Here is a 19,450-nt window from a genome sequence, read left to right as displayed (position 1 = left end):
CATATCCTAGACCTTGAAATTCTGGTCTAGGATTATCCAGGGCTTTATAGGCAACGCAACTTCAAAGGTTGAAGTTTTGTCAATAATTTCTGTTGAAAACTCACATAAAGCCCATTGCAGTAATCTAATTTAGACAAGATTAGTGCTGATGTTTGGGTATACCAAAAAGAAGGCGTGCTGCAACATTCTGCAGGGCTTGAAGTTTTGTCAATAATTTCTGTTGAAAACTCACATAAAGCCCATTGCAGTAATCTAATTTAGACAAGATTAGTGCTGTGACCACAAGTTTTTGAAGATGGACAGGGATAAATGGCATGATTTTTCTGATGATCCTTAGGAGGTGAAACACCGCTGAATCAATTTGGTTCACTTGGTTTTTTAAGAGTAAGTCAGTCACCTGTCGAATATTACTCCAAGATTTCTGACTTTCTCCACCGGTGTGGAACGTGGGCTTAAATTCTGGGGCCACCAATCTAGGGACTAGTAAATGCTGTTTTTGCCGAACAGCAGAACCTGTTTTGCCAGAGTTATGTCTCAGGCAGTTCTCACTCATCCATGAGCTGATGTATTCTATGCAGCTGCAGAATTTTCCAGCGGTCAGGGAATGGTTGCCTAACATCGATAAAATGATTTAGGTGTTGTCTGCATGCAACACCATCGCAAACCTGAACTTTCTGATGAGTTTGATTAGAGGGATAATGAAAAGATTAAATAATGTGGAACTGAGAGATGCACCTTGAGGAACACCACATGGGAGGATGAAGGATTTTGACACAAAGCCGTTTATAGCTACTTCTTGTACTCTCTCTGAGAGAAAGGAGGTTGGAAGGGAGAGAGCAGTATCTCTGATGCCCAGTTCGTGGAGGCGTTTTATGAGGATCCTATGACTGATGGTGTCGAAAGCTGCAGAGAGATCTAATAGAATCAATGCAGCGTTTTCACCTCGATCTATGATTGTTCTTATGTTATCTGCTGACATTATAAAAGCTGTTTCGGTGCTGTGTTATTTGGTCTTTCTGCCTCCACCTTCTCGGGTTGTTAGACTGGGAGTAAACCACTAAATCTACCCTCTGAGGTGGAGGAAGGCTTTTGGGGAGCAGTAGGAGTGTCCACTCATTCCTTCCAAACTCCCTGCAACGATCCTTCACTGGGAAGAAGTATCCTTGGAAAGGGGAGGGGAGATATTTCCACTTATAGCTGTCCTGTTGAGAGTAGAGGAACGGGGTGGGATATTGCTTTTATTACCAGAATTCTTGCATTTTGATCACTTCATTAAATCATAGACTTATGATTTAAAAATATGTCTATACATCATATGCTATTACACAAGATCATTGCCTAACACCATGTATTTACAAAAGGAAAAATGATTATATCGTACGGATGCGTCCAGCGTTGTAATTGAAAGAAAGGCCCTAAAAGATGATGGAGAGAGGAAATACAGGAAAATTAGCATGTTTAAAGGATTGCAAATAGGGAAGACATGATTTATATACACAATGCTAACAATTCCAGTTGGCTATCTGTGTATGTACACAACAAAAACAACAATTGGCTTGCTGTATCAGCATTTTTATTTACAAACAAACAGTAATCCCCATTTACTTTATTCACTTTATTTATATTAAGAATGCAATTTACAAGCAAAATATAAGAACTCATCAGAACCAAAAAAAAGCAGAAGTAAACTATAATATAAATGTCACAAATCTAACAGAAAAAACAAACAAAAGGAATACAAGAGTAAAATATCATTTGAATAAATATTTTTTTTTAATTCATGCTATAAAATAACCCTTAATGGCAAGTTATTAGATCATCAGCGTAGCTAGCTTCATGTACTTCATATGATGAAGTGTGGAGTTTGTGAGGTTACCAGTTTATATTGCAAGGTTATGACACAGAGAAAAGTCATTCAAATTGTTCAAACATTTAGCATGATAAAACTATGCTACCAACCTGAAAAATAAATTCAAGTGACAATGACTAATTACACAGACTGGAAAGAAGAATGCTACTGGCTTCTAGTGAACCTTGTTCCAAAATTAGACATGGAACATAGAATTTTATTTTAAATGAGGAGTATATAACCCATGTGTAACAGATATGACAGGTATTTCTCAATCTCTGTAGTAGCCAGTGGTTACATGCATGTTTGCTTTCTTCGCATTGTCCAAGCCTTTTCCTTTAAGTTGCACACTTAAAGGTAATTTTAATACATTTTTAAAAAAAATTAACTAACATACTATATTGTTCTGGCACTCTGTTAAGTATTAGAAAAATAACATGCACTTGTTATAAACCTTGAACATTCTGAATGACTTTATTAAACTGCTCTATTACCGAGTACTATTAAATCTATGATTCATTAACGAGATCGTCAGAAAAGAATTACATTTACACAATTTCCAAATACTTTCATATAAAATTTAATAAATAACCCTGACCAGTCTAAAAGCACCATTCATGGGTAAAATCCCCTTAGAAAATAGACTAGGTGTTGCATATTTGAGTCCCTTTCAGTCGAGGTTGCATGTGACCCCATTCAGTAAAATTATTCTAAGTAGTGAATATCACAGTTAACTCATGTAAAACATAGTCAAATAAAATACAATGATGTTTCAATAAAAGCTCACTGTTTAACGCCTCAGACAGCCCTTCCTTGGATTTCTGCCATCACTCATGTAGTAAGATTACCTTAAAAAGCCGACGTTTTAATGCTTCATAAGGTTTTATCATTTTGGCTTTAAGTAAACTTCTGACTTAGGTATAAAACATTGAAGGATAAAATGTATTCCGACACATGCCTGGGAAGAGTACAATCTCAGTAGAAGGCTCTCATTTTAAGTCTACAGTACAACCAATTCTACAGTGTACAAACAGGATCCTTAATGCTACACGTCACACTAACCACTGCAGAACCAATTGGAAAGAGCTTCGGAGACATCCGAAGATAAACTAAAATTAACTCATGATATAATACGGAACGTTTTAATAAATCTACTTTCTAAAGTATTTACACTTGTAAGAAGTTACAGGGTGGCTATAGGATTAGGAGCACTGAAATTAACTGTTCAATACCACAAACTTTAGCAAAAGTATAAAAGTCTTTGTTTTCACAGTTTGTAATTACAGGTTAAACATATAAATGTACACATATATATTATAAAATAGGACACTGTCACTGCTTTCACATTTTTATATGTACTTTAAAGGTAGCTCAAGAACAGACTCAGTTATGAATAGGCTTTAAATTATTTCAGGATGAAAATTAGTTATGTAAAAGATAGTTACAAAATATTGTTTTGTTAATGGCATGCAATTACTGCACTTGAAATGTAAAACCCTACTGCACTAAATGAGGCTTCCAAACAAAAAGTATCTGTGTTAAAAAAAGGCTGCCTTCATCGGATAGCCTACCCAAGAGTCATAAAACCATGAAAAGTGAACTGCAGATTGACGTGTTTTGGTTTAGGGTAACAATAAACCTGGCATGTAGCCATGTGGCAAGGCACAATCGAACTGCTGATGCCAGATTATTTTTCATTTTCCAAACACTTTTCCTTATGTTCACGCTCTTCTAAAAGATTGAAGTAATGTTCAAAGAGGTTAGGTGGATTCACATTGGCCTGCATGAATGCATCCTTCAAAGCACTGCTGCATTTTACAGTAGCGTTATGGCTTGATAATTTAACACTGGTTGCATGGAATAGAGAAAACACTAAAACAGGATGCAAGAGTGAGCAAACAAAACCTGCAATAAAACAGAATACTGTGAAAACCGATACATAGCCTGCCCTGAAGAGTTCTACTACAATGTTTGTACCTGAATCTGTACACACTAAGCAATGCATATTACATATTTCCTTTTTATTTTAGCAGAAACAGATTTGGATAAGTCACTCTTTGGTAAACTAATATCAGCTTGTAAATATGTAATTTAACACAGCCTGTGTATTCAGCATGTTACTAATACTTGCTTATGAAATCACTGTATGCCGAAAGCAAAACAATGGTTATTTTTTTTTGTTTTTCTCCGACTGTTCAAACCACTTATGATAAACACAAGAATGAAAAAAAGAGAAAGGAAACTTGGTGGCAAAGTAGTTTTCATGCAGTAGTTTACCTCCCAGTTTCTTGATTTGTGTTATGTTGCCTTTGTTCTTGATTAAGGAATACCATTTGTTTTCACATTATACCACACTGACAGAACTGATATTAAATTATTATTTTAAAGTACAGCGTCACATATAAAGAGACATATTTGATGAAAAGAAAAAGAAAAATATTCTTCCTTTAGAGCTTCCACCTTTGCATGTAGGCCGGAACACTGGTTCATCATTAAATTGAAAAGGAAGATGTAATGGCTTTTCTCTAGCACATTACACACACACACACAACTATTGCTTACAGTTTCAGTATTTTGAATTTTCCTAAGAATAATACAGTTCAACGCTTTTCACATGCTCTTTCTTGTAAGTAGATGAAGAAAGACAACAGTGCATCTCTCTAAAACCCACAAGAACACCAAATGGGCGTACTGCAAATACATATATAAAATACCTTTTCTTTAGTGATAGAACTTAATCCACCAGTAAAACGATTCAACTCTATTTCCTTAGCTGGTACATTTCCACTACACAAATTAGCGTCCATGTCTTGGACTTTAAATATGTGTTAATATTACTGCTACGATTGGGCTTAAAACAATACAGTACACATTTAACAATAGGACCAAAACTTGCTCGATGTACACATCATGTAAGATCCAAGAACAATTAATTGGCCTTATTTCAGTATTTGGTTTACTTATATTTTATGATTCGAAGCTGTATAAAACAATAACCAATTTTGGGCATACAAGTTTGTACTACTGTGCAAAGATTTAATCAATGGTGACCCAAAGTGTCCCAACTCTTACAAATGAAGAAAGTTGAAGTCTGTTCAAACAAAATATTCCTACTTTCACTTCAATTATGAAAATAATCATGTAAATGTATAGTATCATATTTCTATGCAGAGTGAGGCAAGGGAGCATAGTTCCCAGGGGAGATGCCACTCACTGAACAAAGACAGAAACATGATATTACACAATACTATTGTTACATATTATTTATACCACATTGCTTCGAATAGCACACAAAAACAAAAAAACTTCACTAAAACAATATTAAAAGGGATATAATTATACTTTCTGTGGGGATGTATGTATACACACATATTATATATACATATATATATACACATCTATATGTATGTATATGTATGGATATATATATTATACACACACAAATACTCAAGCATATGCATCCTATTGTCCACACGCTCTTAAAAATTGCGTCCAATGTCAACAGTTCCTCTCCACTAGGTGGGTACCCATCACAAATACACTTAAATAAAGGGGATGGGCAACTAATAAGGTAGCGCCATGCAAGGTTAACTTCCGCTCTCAAGCTTGCTATTAATAAATGTAGAACAGTACCACCACTTTTTTACTAGATTTAGCATGGACTTACTGTGCAAGTAAGTATTTCAAAGTAAATCAATTAATTTGTCATCATCTGTCAACTAGTATATGTTGAACATAGAGAATTTTGAATAACGGGTTCCAAACAAATAATGCAATTGCACTCTGTAATGTGCTATAAGCACCAATGGGTTCCCCAATGCATTTTAGTGCTGAGCACTGAACTTTCATTTGTATTCTATAACTTTCTTCCATTTTTCCATTTTTAAAATCCACCACAAACAAAAGAAAGGTGAAGATGTTGAATTTTAACTGATTTACATCTCTTTCTGGTGTTATTTATTACAGTGTTATTCCACTTGCTTTGCACTGATTCAATGATACTCTGAGACGAAAACCTAGAGCACACTGTCCACTTAGAAAAAGAGACCATCAGTTTGTAGTGTTAACACAGAAGTCCTGGAACGCTTATATCAGCATCTATAGGTTAACAATATATATGTAATCAAAATTTAAAAAGCTAGTTTTAGTTTGAGAGAATACTAAAGAAGCAAACCTTAAAAATATGCATTGATTCATGTGCTTTGTTTGGGCTGCACTTGGCATTTAGCATCATCATTAGAGAGGTTCACCACTACGTGAATCAACTGGTGAGTCCATGTTTGTTTCAGAGAGTGAGGTTTCATTATGGACGTTCTGTTCCACATACATGTCCGTTCTTTCTGGTGACTCCATGCGACTTCTCACTTCTGCCACTCCAGGGTGATTTTTTCTCAAATGCTGGTTTAGAGTTCCTTGAAAAGGAAAGCATTTGCCACAGACCTCACAGCGGAAAGGTTTATCATCTGTATGACCACGAATATGATACTCAAGCTGGTCTTTGCGTGTATATTTCTTTCCACAATACTTACAAACAAAGGGAGTAATACCCATATGCAACCGCATATGTCGATCGAGGCTGCCCTTCTGGTTGAAAGTCTTTCCACAGTAAATACAGATTAACCGTTCACTATAGGGGTGCCAGTAACCTCTAGAATTCTTCTCTTGTGGACTGGTGTCATATCCTGTGGTGGTAGCTAGTGGATCGCTGTCTGCCGCTTGCATCAGCCTATGCATGTCACTGTGTAAGTGTGAGGCACGTTTCTGACGCCCGCGACCTCTGTAACCACTAAGCAATGACCTTGAGGGACCAGAGCTGCCTGCATTTCTGAAGGATTCGGAAACATGGGTAGAAGGGTAACCAGCTTGAGAAAATGATGAATATGCATGCTGCAGCACAGACCCGTAAGACCCAACATTTACAGCCACCACTTGCTCGCCATCCACCATTTCTGTGTGATAACCATCATCGCCAAGAGAAGAGCTGTCTGAACAACTTGGCCGGTCTGATTTTTCCATTTTAATTTTCACTTCTTCAATTTGGTTTTCTCTTGGTAAAAGATCGCTTTGTTCATGATCACCATCAATCTGGATTTCATGCTCTGAAACACTACCACTGCTTCCTCTGTCTGACTGCCCCTCTTCTTGTAAGCGGCTGCGCAAGGTGTTGCTAGTGTCCATCTTTAGATCGCTTACTATGGACTGCCGAGGAGGACAATATGGTGGTGATATTTCTACTGGATTGGCAAAATAGCTACTTTCTTTGATTCCATTGTGGTTGCCTTGGTTCTCTACAGCTTCACCAGTAACAGAATCAACACTAAACTTAGAGTGAATGCTCTCTAAAATCTTCGTGCATTTGTCAATCACACACTGCATTTGCAAAAAGCTGGCTGCTGTTAAAAAACTAACAACGTCCTTTAGCTGCAAGGACATCCTTCCAGTGTAGCAAAAAGAAAGCAACTGCTCAAAAACAGTTGGGTTTTTAATGACTGATATGGATAAGCCACTCATGGTGCTCAATGCTGAGTGATCGCGGAAGTAAGGAGAGCTGGCGGCTAAAACTGCTTTGTGGGCTCTAAAGGGTTGACCCTGAATGTGGACAATGATGTCACACAGCTTTCCTTGAACTCGTAATTCATTTAATTGGCTCAGAACAGTATTGCTGTACTCTGGTACATCAAACTGGATGAAGCTGTTACTGTCCATTTCTTCCGATGTACAATTATCTGTTTGGAAAAAGAACACAAATACACGTTTCAAATAAGCATAATTAAAAGTCATTGACAAAGCTCCTAGAATTAAACAGAACGCTGAAAAACAATGCAATTCAATTTCAAAAGTAACACAAGACAAATCTAAGAGAAAGTAAGTTATGGTTCACTCTTAAGTGCCTGAGCATCCGTGCAAGTTTTAAAGTGAATTTATATGCAGTTTTTCCCCCCCAATTAAAATAATGATTTTTAAGTGACATCTAAAAGGGATTTATTAGTTAGTGTTACATTGCTTACTACAGTCTTGAAATAAACATTCCAACTAGGGTAAGGCAGACACACCATCTCTCCCTTTGAGATCATGCCATTCTTTCACTGAAAGTTTTATTAGCTGTGCATCTACACTGGATTAGAAGTGGCTACTTCTACTTGCAATATAGGATTTCAAGTCACAGAACACCCTGACATGTACCTGGAACTGAAAAAGGATTAATGCATTAAAACCTAAAAAGACATTTGATATTATGTTAGGAAAGGTAAAATACAAGTTATTCACCTGTAAACTTGGTTATACCCAAATGGAGATTGGAATATTTAATTTGTATGGTGTACATAGCTGTGCTACAGATATTAAACTTTAAAAATGCATACTCGAAGAGCAACAGCATACATTAGAGGAAGTAATCTGAAAGAGAACATTTACCATAAAGAACAAGCATTGGCATAGCCAATAGGTCTCGCTTTTGGGACTTTATAAGTGTTTAGTTATGCAACTGTTGCATGGCTTAACACTTATAAGGTCCCAAAGGCGAGACCTATTGGCTATGCCAATGCTTGTTTCTCTTGGTCTGCTGCCCTCACCAACTCTTGCTCTACAATTGGGTATTTAATATATTCTCTCCTAACAAAAAAATACATCCCTACGCGCCTCCCTCTCAGTGAGGAGGTTGTAGCCTGTATTGTGATGCCAACTCTGAAGCATGCCACCTATGGTAGGTGAGGGAAACCGTCCTATAACAAGCATTTGCAATGCAATAGGTCTCGCATTTACGAGAGTTTGAGCTATTGGCATTGTAAATGACAATGCCTTTATTTATGTTTTGATTTTCAAAACATAAATAGAAGGCATTTAACAATGCCAATAGCTTAAACTCTCGCAAATGCGAGACATATTGCATTGCAAATGCTTGTTGAAACTTGCGAGTAAATGAAAAACTATCACGCAACAGTACAGTTTTTTAGGGTTTTTTGTAATTTTGCTCATGCAGTACTTTATACATATATACCGCAACGCAAAATTTTTTAGGCGTGGCAGACTCTGTACAGGAAACTGCACTGATAAAGGGTCGGCAAAGAGCTCGTTCCTACTGAGGATTCCACTGGTCCCAAGGAAATTCAGGACTACACAGTACCCGACCACGACTATCAGCTGGGCTGCGACGGACGACACAACACTGTCCCATGAAATGCGCTCTCAGGAAGGTGGCGGGCGCAGGGAGAGGGCATGCATGAAAGCAGGAGCGGCTGTGAACAGGAATGCCAGGGCCCCTTATCGTTAGATAATATTATAAACGTGTATTTACGCAGCTGAGAGGTAGAATGAACAGGATCCGATGTCATGACACAGGATTCGATGTCATGACAGTATCACCTTTATATACAAACAGGTGCTCTTGTGGTGAAGCGTACTTCCTTTTGTATCGAACACCCATAGTGAATATCAAAGTATACAGGAAAGACTAAAGCTCTTACCCAATTGAAATGGATAAAACACTTCTCACAAGTGCAGAGAAGAAGGGGCATTCCTATAGTCAAACTCTAGGGAGGGAGTCAATGTGAGAAAAATTATAACATCGATTCAACAAACCCAATGCTGAATGCTCACTTGCACACCCATATATCCATCTCTGTTGGATCCTCCACTTACTACTTCAAGGATCCTGGCCCCGCGGCGACAACTACTAGGGTCTGCTACTCCCGGCGTGAGTGCCGGTGGGCCGGGCTCAAGTCTCTTATAAAGTATGAGGAGAGTTAGGTAGAAAAAACCCGCATCTGCAGGTGAATTCAATCTCACTTGACCGGCGCGCATATACTGCGTCACGTTACCACAGGGAATACAAAACCCCGCAGAATCATGGGGGATGAATTTCCCGGTTGATAGGGATTCAAATGAAGTACAACAAGACTAAACATTAATACTGTTGCACAATGTAACCTCTCAGTTCACCAGATGTCCGGACTTGGTGGCACTGATTAATAGATTAATTCGGATTGCAACCACAGAGAACACAGAATGCACTGTGTTCGATGTGGTGATCAGAAACTACCATAACTCCAAGGGATCATGGTTAGCATGGTTCTAATCATGGCCATGCATCATTTATAGGTTCTCGGGACCAGCGATTTTGAAAGGACCAAAGTTTATTATAGTAAAACACCGTAAAAATAAGTTTTACAGTGTATGCCCCGAGACCAAATCAATTGCACAAAGTTTCCAATACGGTTCATTCACTGCAACTAGCTCACATGAGGCTTCCAGCATTCTCCTGCAGCAGGCTCTTCTCGGCTACTAGACATATAGAAACAACATCCTATGCAAGGTCCAGCAGGCTTCTCTACACTCAATATGTATGAAATTGTTTCGTGTTTCTGGCATCTACACTGAGAACTGAATCATGTAATAGGCCACAGGCTTCTGCTAGTTGTAACGCCTTCTGAAACCCCATCAATTATGTTTCCTCCAGGAGTGTATACGATTTAAAAGTTAAAGTGAAATGGCTACAGAGACTGGTGTAACTAATTCGGCACAGTATGAGTTTTTCCTGCCGTGTACGACTGTGCAGGAAATTTCACCACCTTCAAAACAAAACACTCTCACGAAGGAATAATTTACTAGGAATAATCAAGAAATTGAAGGAGGCTGGTTTCAAAAGAATACAACCAACTGGAAGGAATAGATTACACAGGCAAATAAACAAAAAATGTTGTCACAAAGTACTCTGTGTAGAACCAGACTACATACAACATATAAGGTCATTATATAATGGCGGATGCCTGCCAGTGCTTCTGTTTACCACGGTTGTATGACTGATTGCTTCTGGCTGTATTGGTTATGCAAGGTTTTATTTGCCTGGCAGCCCTGAAAATTACAGTTTCTGTGTATAAGACTAAAGCTTTCCACCATCACGTGATCTGCCGGGATCGCCGTCCCAACAACCAGACAAGTAAACAGCGCCGCCTGCACAGAGACACACAACACGGGCGGGCGGGAGAGACAAGAGAGGCCGCAGTATCAGCACTGGTCACACTTTCAAAATAAAGACAAGCTCAAGGAAACGCCGTGTGAGCTGCCGTACATACTTCAGCGAGATTTTGTCGTAGCTGATGAGCAGATTGAACAAGAGGTAAGAAAAGGAGGATGGCACAGAAAAAAATGCAGGCAGGGTCGATACGTAAGTTATAAAAAGGAATGAAGTAAAGTAGGTAAGTAGGGAAAATAAGGAAGGTTAAGAATGGAAGGCATAGATGAGAAAGCGGATGAAGGAAGGATGAAAAAAGTAAGGAAGGTTGTAAAGAAGGAAGGGAGGAGAGCAAAGAATATACGGCGAAGGCAGATTAAAAGGAGAGGAAGGTAGAGGAGAAAGGGCAGGAAAGTAAGAAGCAACAAGTGGCGTTGAAGGTGATTCAATGAAAACAGTGGGTGTGCCGGCAGAGGAGGCTGGGTCTGCGCAGCGGCCGCGAAAGTGATCGCGATCGCGATCAAAGCGGCCGCGAAAGTGAAAGTAAGCGCGGCGCGCGCGTGCACATGCACTGTAGCTCTAGGCTGGCCTGGTAGCACTTTTTGGAGCCCACATACAAAATGTCTCTTCGAGCCAGCGCATGCGCTGGGCTCAGCGAGACCTAAAAACCAAAGACAGGGTTGAACAGGAAATTAATTGCTGCTAAACAGCAAACATTTAGAATTATAAATCCATGTAAAATCTTGATGTATGTTAACTGCAAACATGTTCCTTCAAAGTAACGAACGGTAGCTTTATGAGCAAAAAGCTGTGGTTATGGTAAAACCGAAAACCAACAATCCTCCAATTTAGATGAGTGATAGTCACTGGCATTACAAGCCTCCAACAGGACGATACAGCCAAGGGTCACTGTCAGAGAGACATTCAAACTTTAAATATTAAGAAGAAAATGATAGCAGTATTCCAGCGAACAACACTTGTCAACGGAGAAAACTATTTTCACCAACTACATAATGATGTACCAATGTGTAGTTTGTGAAAAAACAAAAGAACAAGTCCCAACTTTGTCTGGATCTTTACTCTAGGAAACTGTCAAAGTACTCAACAAGCATTCTTCCATGTTACTCACAGCATATGGAGTGAACTCCTGCAATGGACAACTACCCGGGGTCATACGAAAAACTGGAGTGCACATTTCCAATACATATAAAATAACATACTTCGCTCCATGGTCCACCTTAAGGCGCAGCTGCACTCTTCACGACGGGTTGCAAGCACGCACGGAGGTGGGTCCGTGCCAAATATCACCGCTCCAGTTTCAAAGAAACTTGCTGCACTCACGGGATTATTTAAAATGACTTTATTTGCAAGGACGCGTTTCGGCGGTATGCCTTCTTCTGCTTGCTTCATAAATAAAACGTCACTGGCATGATTCTGCTTTTAAATTCATACCTGGGTCCTCATTGGTCCCTGCACAGTAACAGGAGAGGGGATTGGATGATCATGGGCCAATGGCAGTGCCCCGTTTCGGATTTTTCATATTGTCCGTGTACTTCGGTATTAATGAATGTTATGTTCTTGGGCAACATGCCGATGTTATTTTCATATTGTGCCCCCAGATGGGCACCTCCGAAGCACACGAATCCCCACACTCTTTTCCCTGTGCTGGCCATTCACGCTGTGGTGACGGTCATCTTGCGTGATCCCTCGTCCGACCGTTGGGGTTCTCAGCATGACACGTAGGAGTCGGTAGATAGCCGTAACTCCAACAGTCTGTATGACTGTCGACTATGTCGCCGTTTCCTGCCAGGATTCCCTTCAGGCGGTGCAAGACGCCATGTATACAATACTTCGCTCCATGGTCCACCTTAAGGCGCAGCTGCACTCTTCACGACGGGTTGCAAGCACGCACGGAGGTGGGTCCGTGCCAAATATCACCGCTCCAGTTTCAAAGAAACTTGCTGCACTCACGGGATCATTTAAAATGACTTTATTTGCAAGGACGCGTTTCGGCGGTATGCCTTCTTCTGCTTGCTTCATAAATAAAACGTCACTGGCATGATTCTGCTTTTAAATTCATACCTGGGTCCTCATTGGTCCCTGCACAGTAACAGGAGAGGGGATTGGATGATCATGGGCCAATGGCAGTGCCCCGTTTCGGATTTTTCATATTGTCCGTGTACTTCGGTATTAATGAATGTTATGTTCTTGGGCAACATGCCGATGTTATTTTCATATTGTGCCCCCAGATGGGCACCTCCGAAGCACACGAATCCCCACACTCTTTTCCCTGTGCTGGCCATTCACGCTGTGGTGACGGTCATCTTGCGTGATCCCTCGTCCGACCGTTGGGGTTCTCAGCATGACACGTAGGAGTCGGTAGATAGCCGTAACTCCAACAGTCTGTATGACTGTCGACTATGTCGCCGTTTCCTGCCGGGATTCCCTTCAGGCGGTGCAAGACGCCATGTATACAATACTTCGCTCCATGGTCCACCTTAAGGCGCAGCTGCACTCTTCACGACGGGTTGCAAGCACGCACGGAGGTGGGTCCGTGCCAAATATCACCGCTCCAGTTTCAAAGTTATTTATGAAAATAACATCGGCATGTTGCCCAAGAACATAACATTCATTAATACCGAAGTACACGGACAATATGAAAAATCCGAAACGGGGCACTGCCATTGGCCCATGATCATCCAATCCCCTCTCCTGTTACTGTGCAGGGACCAATGAGGACCCAGGTATGAATTTAAAAGCAGAAACATGCCAGTGACGTTTTATTTATGAAGCAAGCAGAAGAAGGCATACCGCCGAAACGCGTCCTTGCAAATAAAGTCATTTTAAATGATCCCGTGAGTGCAGCAAGTTTCTTTGAAACTGGAGCGGTGATATTTGGCACGGACCCACCTCCGTGCGTGCTTGCAACCCGTCGTGAAGAGTGCAGCTGCGCCTTAAGGTGGACCATGGAGCGAAGTATTGTATACATGGCATCTTGCACCGCCTGAAGGGAATCCTGGCAGGAAACAGCGACATAGTCGACAGTCATACAGACTGTTGGAGTTACGGCTATCTACCGACTCCTACGTGTCATGCTGAGAACCCCAACGGTCGGACGAGGGATCACGCAAGATGACCGTCACCACAGCGTGAATGGCCAGCACAGGGAAAAGAGTGTGGGGATTCGTGTGCTTCGGAGGTGCCCATCTGGGGGCACAATATGAAAATAACATCAGCATGTTGCCCAAGAACATAACATTCATTAATACCGAAGTACACGGACAATATGAAAAATCCGAAACGGGGCACTGCCATTGGCCCATGATCATCCAATCCCCTCTCCTGTTACTGTGCAGGGACCAATGAGGACAAAGGTATGAATTTAAAAGCAGAATCATGCCAGTGACGTTTTATTTATGAAGCAAGCAGAAGAAGGCATACCGCCGAAACGCGTCCTTGCAAATAAAGTCATTTTAAATGATCCCGTGAGTGCAGCAAGTTTCTTTGAAACTGGAGCGGTGATATAAAATAACATGTGTATCTTGCCATTTTAGCAGGATGCTAATGGCATTTTCGACTACCGACCAATTAAGATCAATCTTGGTCCCTAAACGTGAAGACATAGTGTAGTGAACTTGTATATTAATGTAGAATCAGTTACTAACCAACTTATAGAGCATCAATTTTCCCAGCATAACTGCAGTCTCTCTTTGATTTAAAGAAACAAACCTTTAAGAACTCCATATACTATCTAGAAACCATGAGTTGTTTGCTCAGTTGAAATGGATAGCCAGAACCTTGATGCAAGAAATTCATCCAGTCCAATAGATACTCAAAACTCATCTGTGCTATGGTCCACTACCAAATATTTGATCATGCCCTTTGAACTTTTCCAGAGCAGCTCCGGTGCATCCCAGGTTCATGATCACATACCTTCCACAGACTTCGAGCACATCATCTGGATACTACTGCAGATTTCATATGACATCCACAGACTATATTGATTGTGATCACTATACCTTCACAGATGGCAGGTTGGACCAAAAATCTCAGGGTTGAGGTCAACAAAAAGTCTAAAACACACTGGCCAGTTACAGTGATCAGCACAATAAATCTAAAAAGCACTCCTACTCCATGGCAAGAACTTTAAAGTGTACTAATGTGGACACGGCACCAACAGTCGTTACTGCTCATTTTCAAAAGTTAGTTTTAAAGTTTAAGTTAATCTCAACAATAGTATTCCTTCACAGAAGTTTTTACCAATAAACAGACAGACTGCTCAACAGATCAATAGATAAATATACAAAGCGTGCTACTACAAGAAAATGTCTTTAGGTCCTTGCCATCGGTAACATTGCTAGAGAAAGTGGATTGAAATGAAAACAAACTGGATTGGTATGGGAGCATGCCACCCTAAAACTCTCAAATAGGGTAATATATGGCCGCCAAGTACAGACAGACTGACTGCTTTCTGCGTTAATAGATCAGCATTGCACTTTTCTGGGTAAATGCACAGTAATCTGTTTTGCGTGATAAAAGCAGGTGAGCCAATGATTGCATGATGAAAAAACAAGTCGGCCATTTACATTTTATGGTGTTTGGAGTACACCAAACTATTTCATTGCCAAGTAAAGAGAAAGAGAGAAAGCACACCATGGGAGACCTTCAACTACAAAACTCAGTGAGGAAGGCTAGCAGTCCATTCCAGAAGGGCCAAATGCAATATAATGTATCTACATGACTCTGCATCCTGGGGTATCACAGCTCATAGGTATTCAAACTGCTCCTTGTTGCAGTGAGGAAGGTGAGGTACAAATCTGGTAATATAAATGGGTGGTGCTACTATCAGTCAACCAGCCTGCCATAGGCAGCGCAACCTTGCTGAAATAACCAGTGGCAAGCATTATCCTCATGACCATAACAGCAAAACTAATGATTCTGGGCATTTGGATTGAGAAAACAACACTAATGTCAGGGGTGTGGAAATAAAAAAAAAATCTACTTGCCCTTTGGACAGGTTGCTTTATAAAACTTGTCCTGTAACAAAATCCACTAGTCTCTTTGGTGCCATGTAGGGTGGCGACAAATTATGGCAGCAATCTCATTATCTAAGAGCTCTCATAATAGCTTCTCTGATTATGTCAGAGCTCATACAATAGTAGGGTTTCAGTACTAGCAATTCCTTTGTTTTGCCACCTTTCCACAGATCTGCATACTGGGGCTGGAGGTCGTGGTAAGCAATAGTTCCCCGTGGTTGGAATGCCCTTTTGAGTCTGTGCATGCCTACTAACTTGCATGTTTTATGGGTTTCCATCAGCTTTAATCAATCTATAAGGTATATTTTATTGCGCTCCTCACCCGAGAGGGTATAAAGATGCTGGGGGGGATGGGGTCCACCGTTCCATTAGTCGAAGAGCCAGGTCTTGAGAGCCTTCCTGAAGGAGTTCAGGGAGGGGGTGCGTCTGAGGTCCATCTGGAGCTCGTTCCAGGTCTTAGCTGCGATGTAGAAGGATCTTCCCCCTGTTCTGACTCTGCGGATGCGTGGGGTTTCAGCGAGGGCGAGGTTGGCGGATAGGAGGTTTCTTTTGGTTACATGGAAGGTGATTTTCTCATTGAGGTATGGTGTTGTGGAGGCATTTGTAGGCATGGGTGAGTATCTTGAAAGTGACTCTCTACTCAACCGGGAGCCAGTGGAGATTCCGTAGGTGTTGGCTGATGTACTCATGTCGAGGGATGCTGAGGACAAGTCTGGCGGCGGTGTTCTGTATTGTCTGGAGCTTGCGGAGTAGAGACTTGTTGATGCTGGCGTAGAGGGCGTTTCAATAGTCAAGTCGGCAGGTTATAAGTGCATGGGTTACTATCTGTCTTACCTCGGGGGTGGGGGGGGGATCCATTTGAAAGTCTTACAGAGGATGCAGATGGTGTTGAAGCAGCTGGAAGCGATGGCGCTGATGTGTCGTTTCATGGAAAGCGAGGAGTCGAATACGATGCCAAGGTTTCTGGCGTGGTCTGTGAGGGTCGGAGGGCTGTGGGCCACCAGGTGTTGTTCCATGCTGATGGGGTGGTTCCGAGGACGCAACGTCCTGCATTCCTTCCTGGAAGTTGATTCTGGTGGTGGTGGGGTCTTTGGTGAGGGACAGGATGAGCTGGGTGTCGTCGGCGTAGGATACTATGCTGGGGCCGTGCTGTCTGACGATGGCGGCCAGGTGGGCCATGTGGATGTGGAAGAGGTTTGGGCATGAGCGATGATCCCTGGGGTACTCTGTAGTTGATTTCCGTGGCTTCAGAGAGGAAGGGTGGCAGTCTGATCCTTTGGCTTCTGAGGAACGAGCGGATCCAGTTGAAGGCGGTTCCTTGTATGCTGGTGTCATGTAGTCTGGCGGCGAGTGTGCAGTGGAAGACGGTGTTGAAGGATTCTGACAGGTCGAGTAGGATCAGGGCTGCAGTGTGGCCTTGGTCGAGGAGTTTGCGGATGGCGTCTCTGGCGGTGAGTAGGGCGGTCTCGGTGCTGTGGAATCCGGATTGGGAGTGGTCGAGGATGGAGTTGTTTTCGATGAACCTTGTTAGTTCTGCGTGGACGGTCTTCTCAGCGACTTTTGCCGCAAAGGGGAGGAGCGAGATGGACCGGTAGTTCTTGAGGTCCGTGGGATCTGCCGAGGGCTTCTTGAGCAGGGGTTTGACGTCTGGAAAGGTGCCGGTCTGGAAGGTGGCATTGATGATGCGTCGTAGTTCTGGTGCAATGGCTGTGGCGGCTCTGTCGTAGATGTGTGGTGAGCAGGAATCCGTGGGGGCCTCCCTGAGTGGATGCCTTTCATGGTTGAGGTGGTCTCTTGGGTTGTGACCAGTGTCCAGGAGGAGATGGTGGGTTGGCTGGCACTGCTGGAGGGCGGGGTGGTTGCGGAGTCAGGTGTATGGTCATTGAAGTTGTCGTAGAGGTTTTTGATCTTCAGGTGGAAGTAGGAGCCGAGCTTGTCGTAGTGGTCCTGGGAGGGGGTGATCTCCGCGGCTTCGCTGGGGGGCTTGGTAAATTCCTGGATGATGCTGAAGAGTTCCTTGGAGTTGCTAGAGTTGGCGAGGACTTTGTTGTGGATGAAGGTTCTTTTGGTGGTTCTGATAAAATGGTGGTATTCCATCAAGGCGTTCTTGAAAGTGGTGTGGTTTTCGGGCGTCTTGCTGTTTGTCCAGTTATTCTCGAGGCTTCAGCAGGTGCGTCTGGCTTTCTGGAGGTCAGTGGTGAACCAGGTGGCTTTTCTCGGGCGCTGTCTGTCGGAGTTGCATAGCGGGGTGAGCTCGTCTGCGCTGTTGGAGATCCAAGTGTGAAATTCCCTGGCTGCGAGGTTGACGTCCATTGCGGTGGTGGGGGTTTTGCAGTTGAGGGTGGAGTTGAGTTGTTTCTCAATGACTCTGCTCCAGTACCTTCGCGGAGGGTGCGGAGCGGGTTTAGGTGGCTTGCGTTTGTTGACGAGGAAATGTACGCAGTGGTGGTCATTCCATGGGGGTTCCGTGGTGTGGCTGAAGTGGAAGCTGTTTCTTCCAGCGAAGATGGGGTTGAGGGTGTGTTTAGCCTTGTGGGTCAGTGTGGTGACTAGTTGTTTCAGTCCGATGTTGGCGAGGTTGTCCAGGAGGGTGGTGGAGTTGGGGGTCGCTGGGGTTGTCGAGGTGTAAGTTCAGGTCTCCGATGAGTATATAGTCCAGGGAGGCGATGGGGTGAGGTGCGATGAGGACGGTGATGGTGTCGTTGAACAGGGACCGGGTGGTCTGTAGGCGAGGGTGCCACAAAGTGTGGAGTACGGGCTGGTCTGTACCTGGCAGTGCAGGTGTTTGGCAGCAGGGAAGGGGTCGGTCGAGGTGGAGGGAGTTTTTGTGCGCCATGGCGAGTCCTCCTCCTGGGCGTTTGGGGTGGTCCTTCTTCTGGATCTTGTATCCGTCCGGGATGGCGATGTCAGGGGCGGTGGAGGCATTGGTCCAGGTCTCTGTAAAAAAGGTGACGTTGGGTGAGAGGGGGGTCCAGATCTCAACGGCGTGTCTATGCATGGAGCGCACGTTGAGAAGGATGCATTTTAGGGCGTCGGTGGTGTTGGCGGCAGGGAAGGTCTGGCGGCAGTGGTGGCAAGAGAACTGGCCGTGGGTAGTGTTCGGCATGGACTGTTGGCAGATGTTCTATCTTCCTGGGTTGAGTGCGAGGAGGGCGGTTGGTTTGTAGCACTGGAGGGTCGGAGATCCAGGGTCCCTGGTGCTGGTTGCAGACGGGTGCAGATGTGTTTGCATTTGGCGCGCAAGTGGCACGGACGCGCTGCGGCCGATATAAAGCAGGGGAAGGGAGTGAAACGGAGCTGGGAGGCGGGAACGGCAGGAGTGGGCTGCAGGGGCGGGAACAGGAGGGAGGACGAGAGAAAAACGCAGGGCACAGGCACAACCCCAGGAGAAGAGGCAACGAAAAACACGACAGCACAATTGAATTTAAAGGCACAATAAGCGATTGACACTTACAGGAATGCCTAGAATGCACGGGCAAAGGTCGGGGCACAGCACGACGGCAGGCAGCGGGCCTCACCACCTGCAGGTGAGGTGTAGGCGGCAGAGTAGGGAAGCTGCAGGGTTGAGAGCAGGGGCCCTCTCAACTATTTTTCGATTTAGAGAAAGGTTGGAAA

General features: G+C 43.0%; 1 protein-coding gene across 1 annotated transcript in view; it reads right to left on the bottom strand.

Moving 5' to 3' along the window:
* Window positions 1–1,556: 1,556 nt before the first annotated feature.
* The window catches only part of ZBTB34 (zinc finger and BTB domain containing 34), a 147,703-nt gene continuing 129,809 nt past the window's right edge, over window positions 1,557–19,450 (bottom strand). The window contains exon 3 of the mRNA XM_085613818.1: window positions 1,557–7,575. Within this exon, the coding sequence (XP_085469944.1) occupies window positions 6,086–7,575 (1,490 nt within the window). The 3' untranslated portion in view covers window positions 1,557–6,085. The remainder of the gene's footprint in view (window positions 7,576–19,450) is intronic.

The sequence above is a fragment of the Triturus cristatus genome, chromosome 1_2 (genome assembly GCF_964204655.1).
Source record: "Triturus cristatus chromosome 1_2, aTriCri1.1, whole genome shotgun sequence".
NCBI classification, from domain to species: domain Eukaryota; kingdom Metazoa; phylum Chordata; class Amphibia; order Caudata; family Salamandridae; genus Triturus; species Triturus cristatus.
Note: the sequence above shows the minus strand (reverse complement) of the source record. Positions and strands in the feature narration are given on the sequence as shown.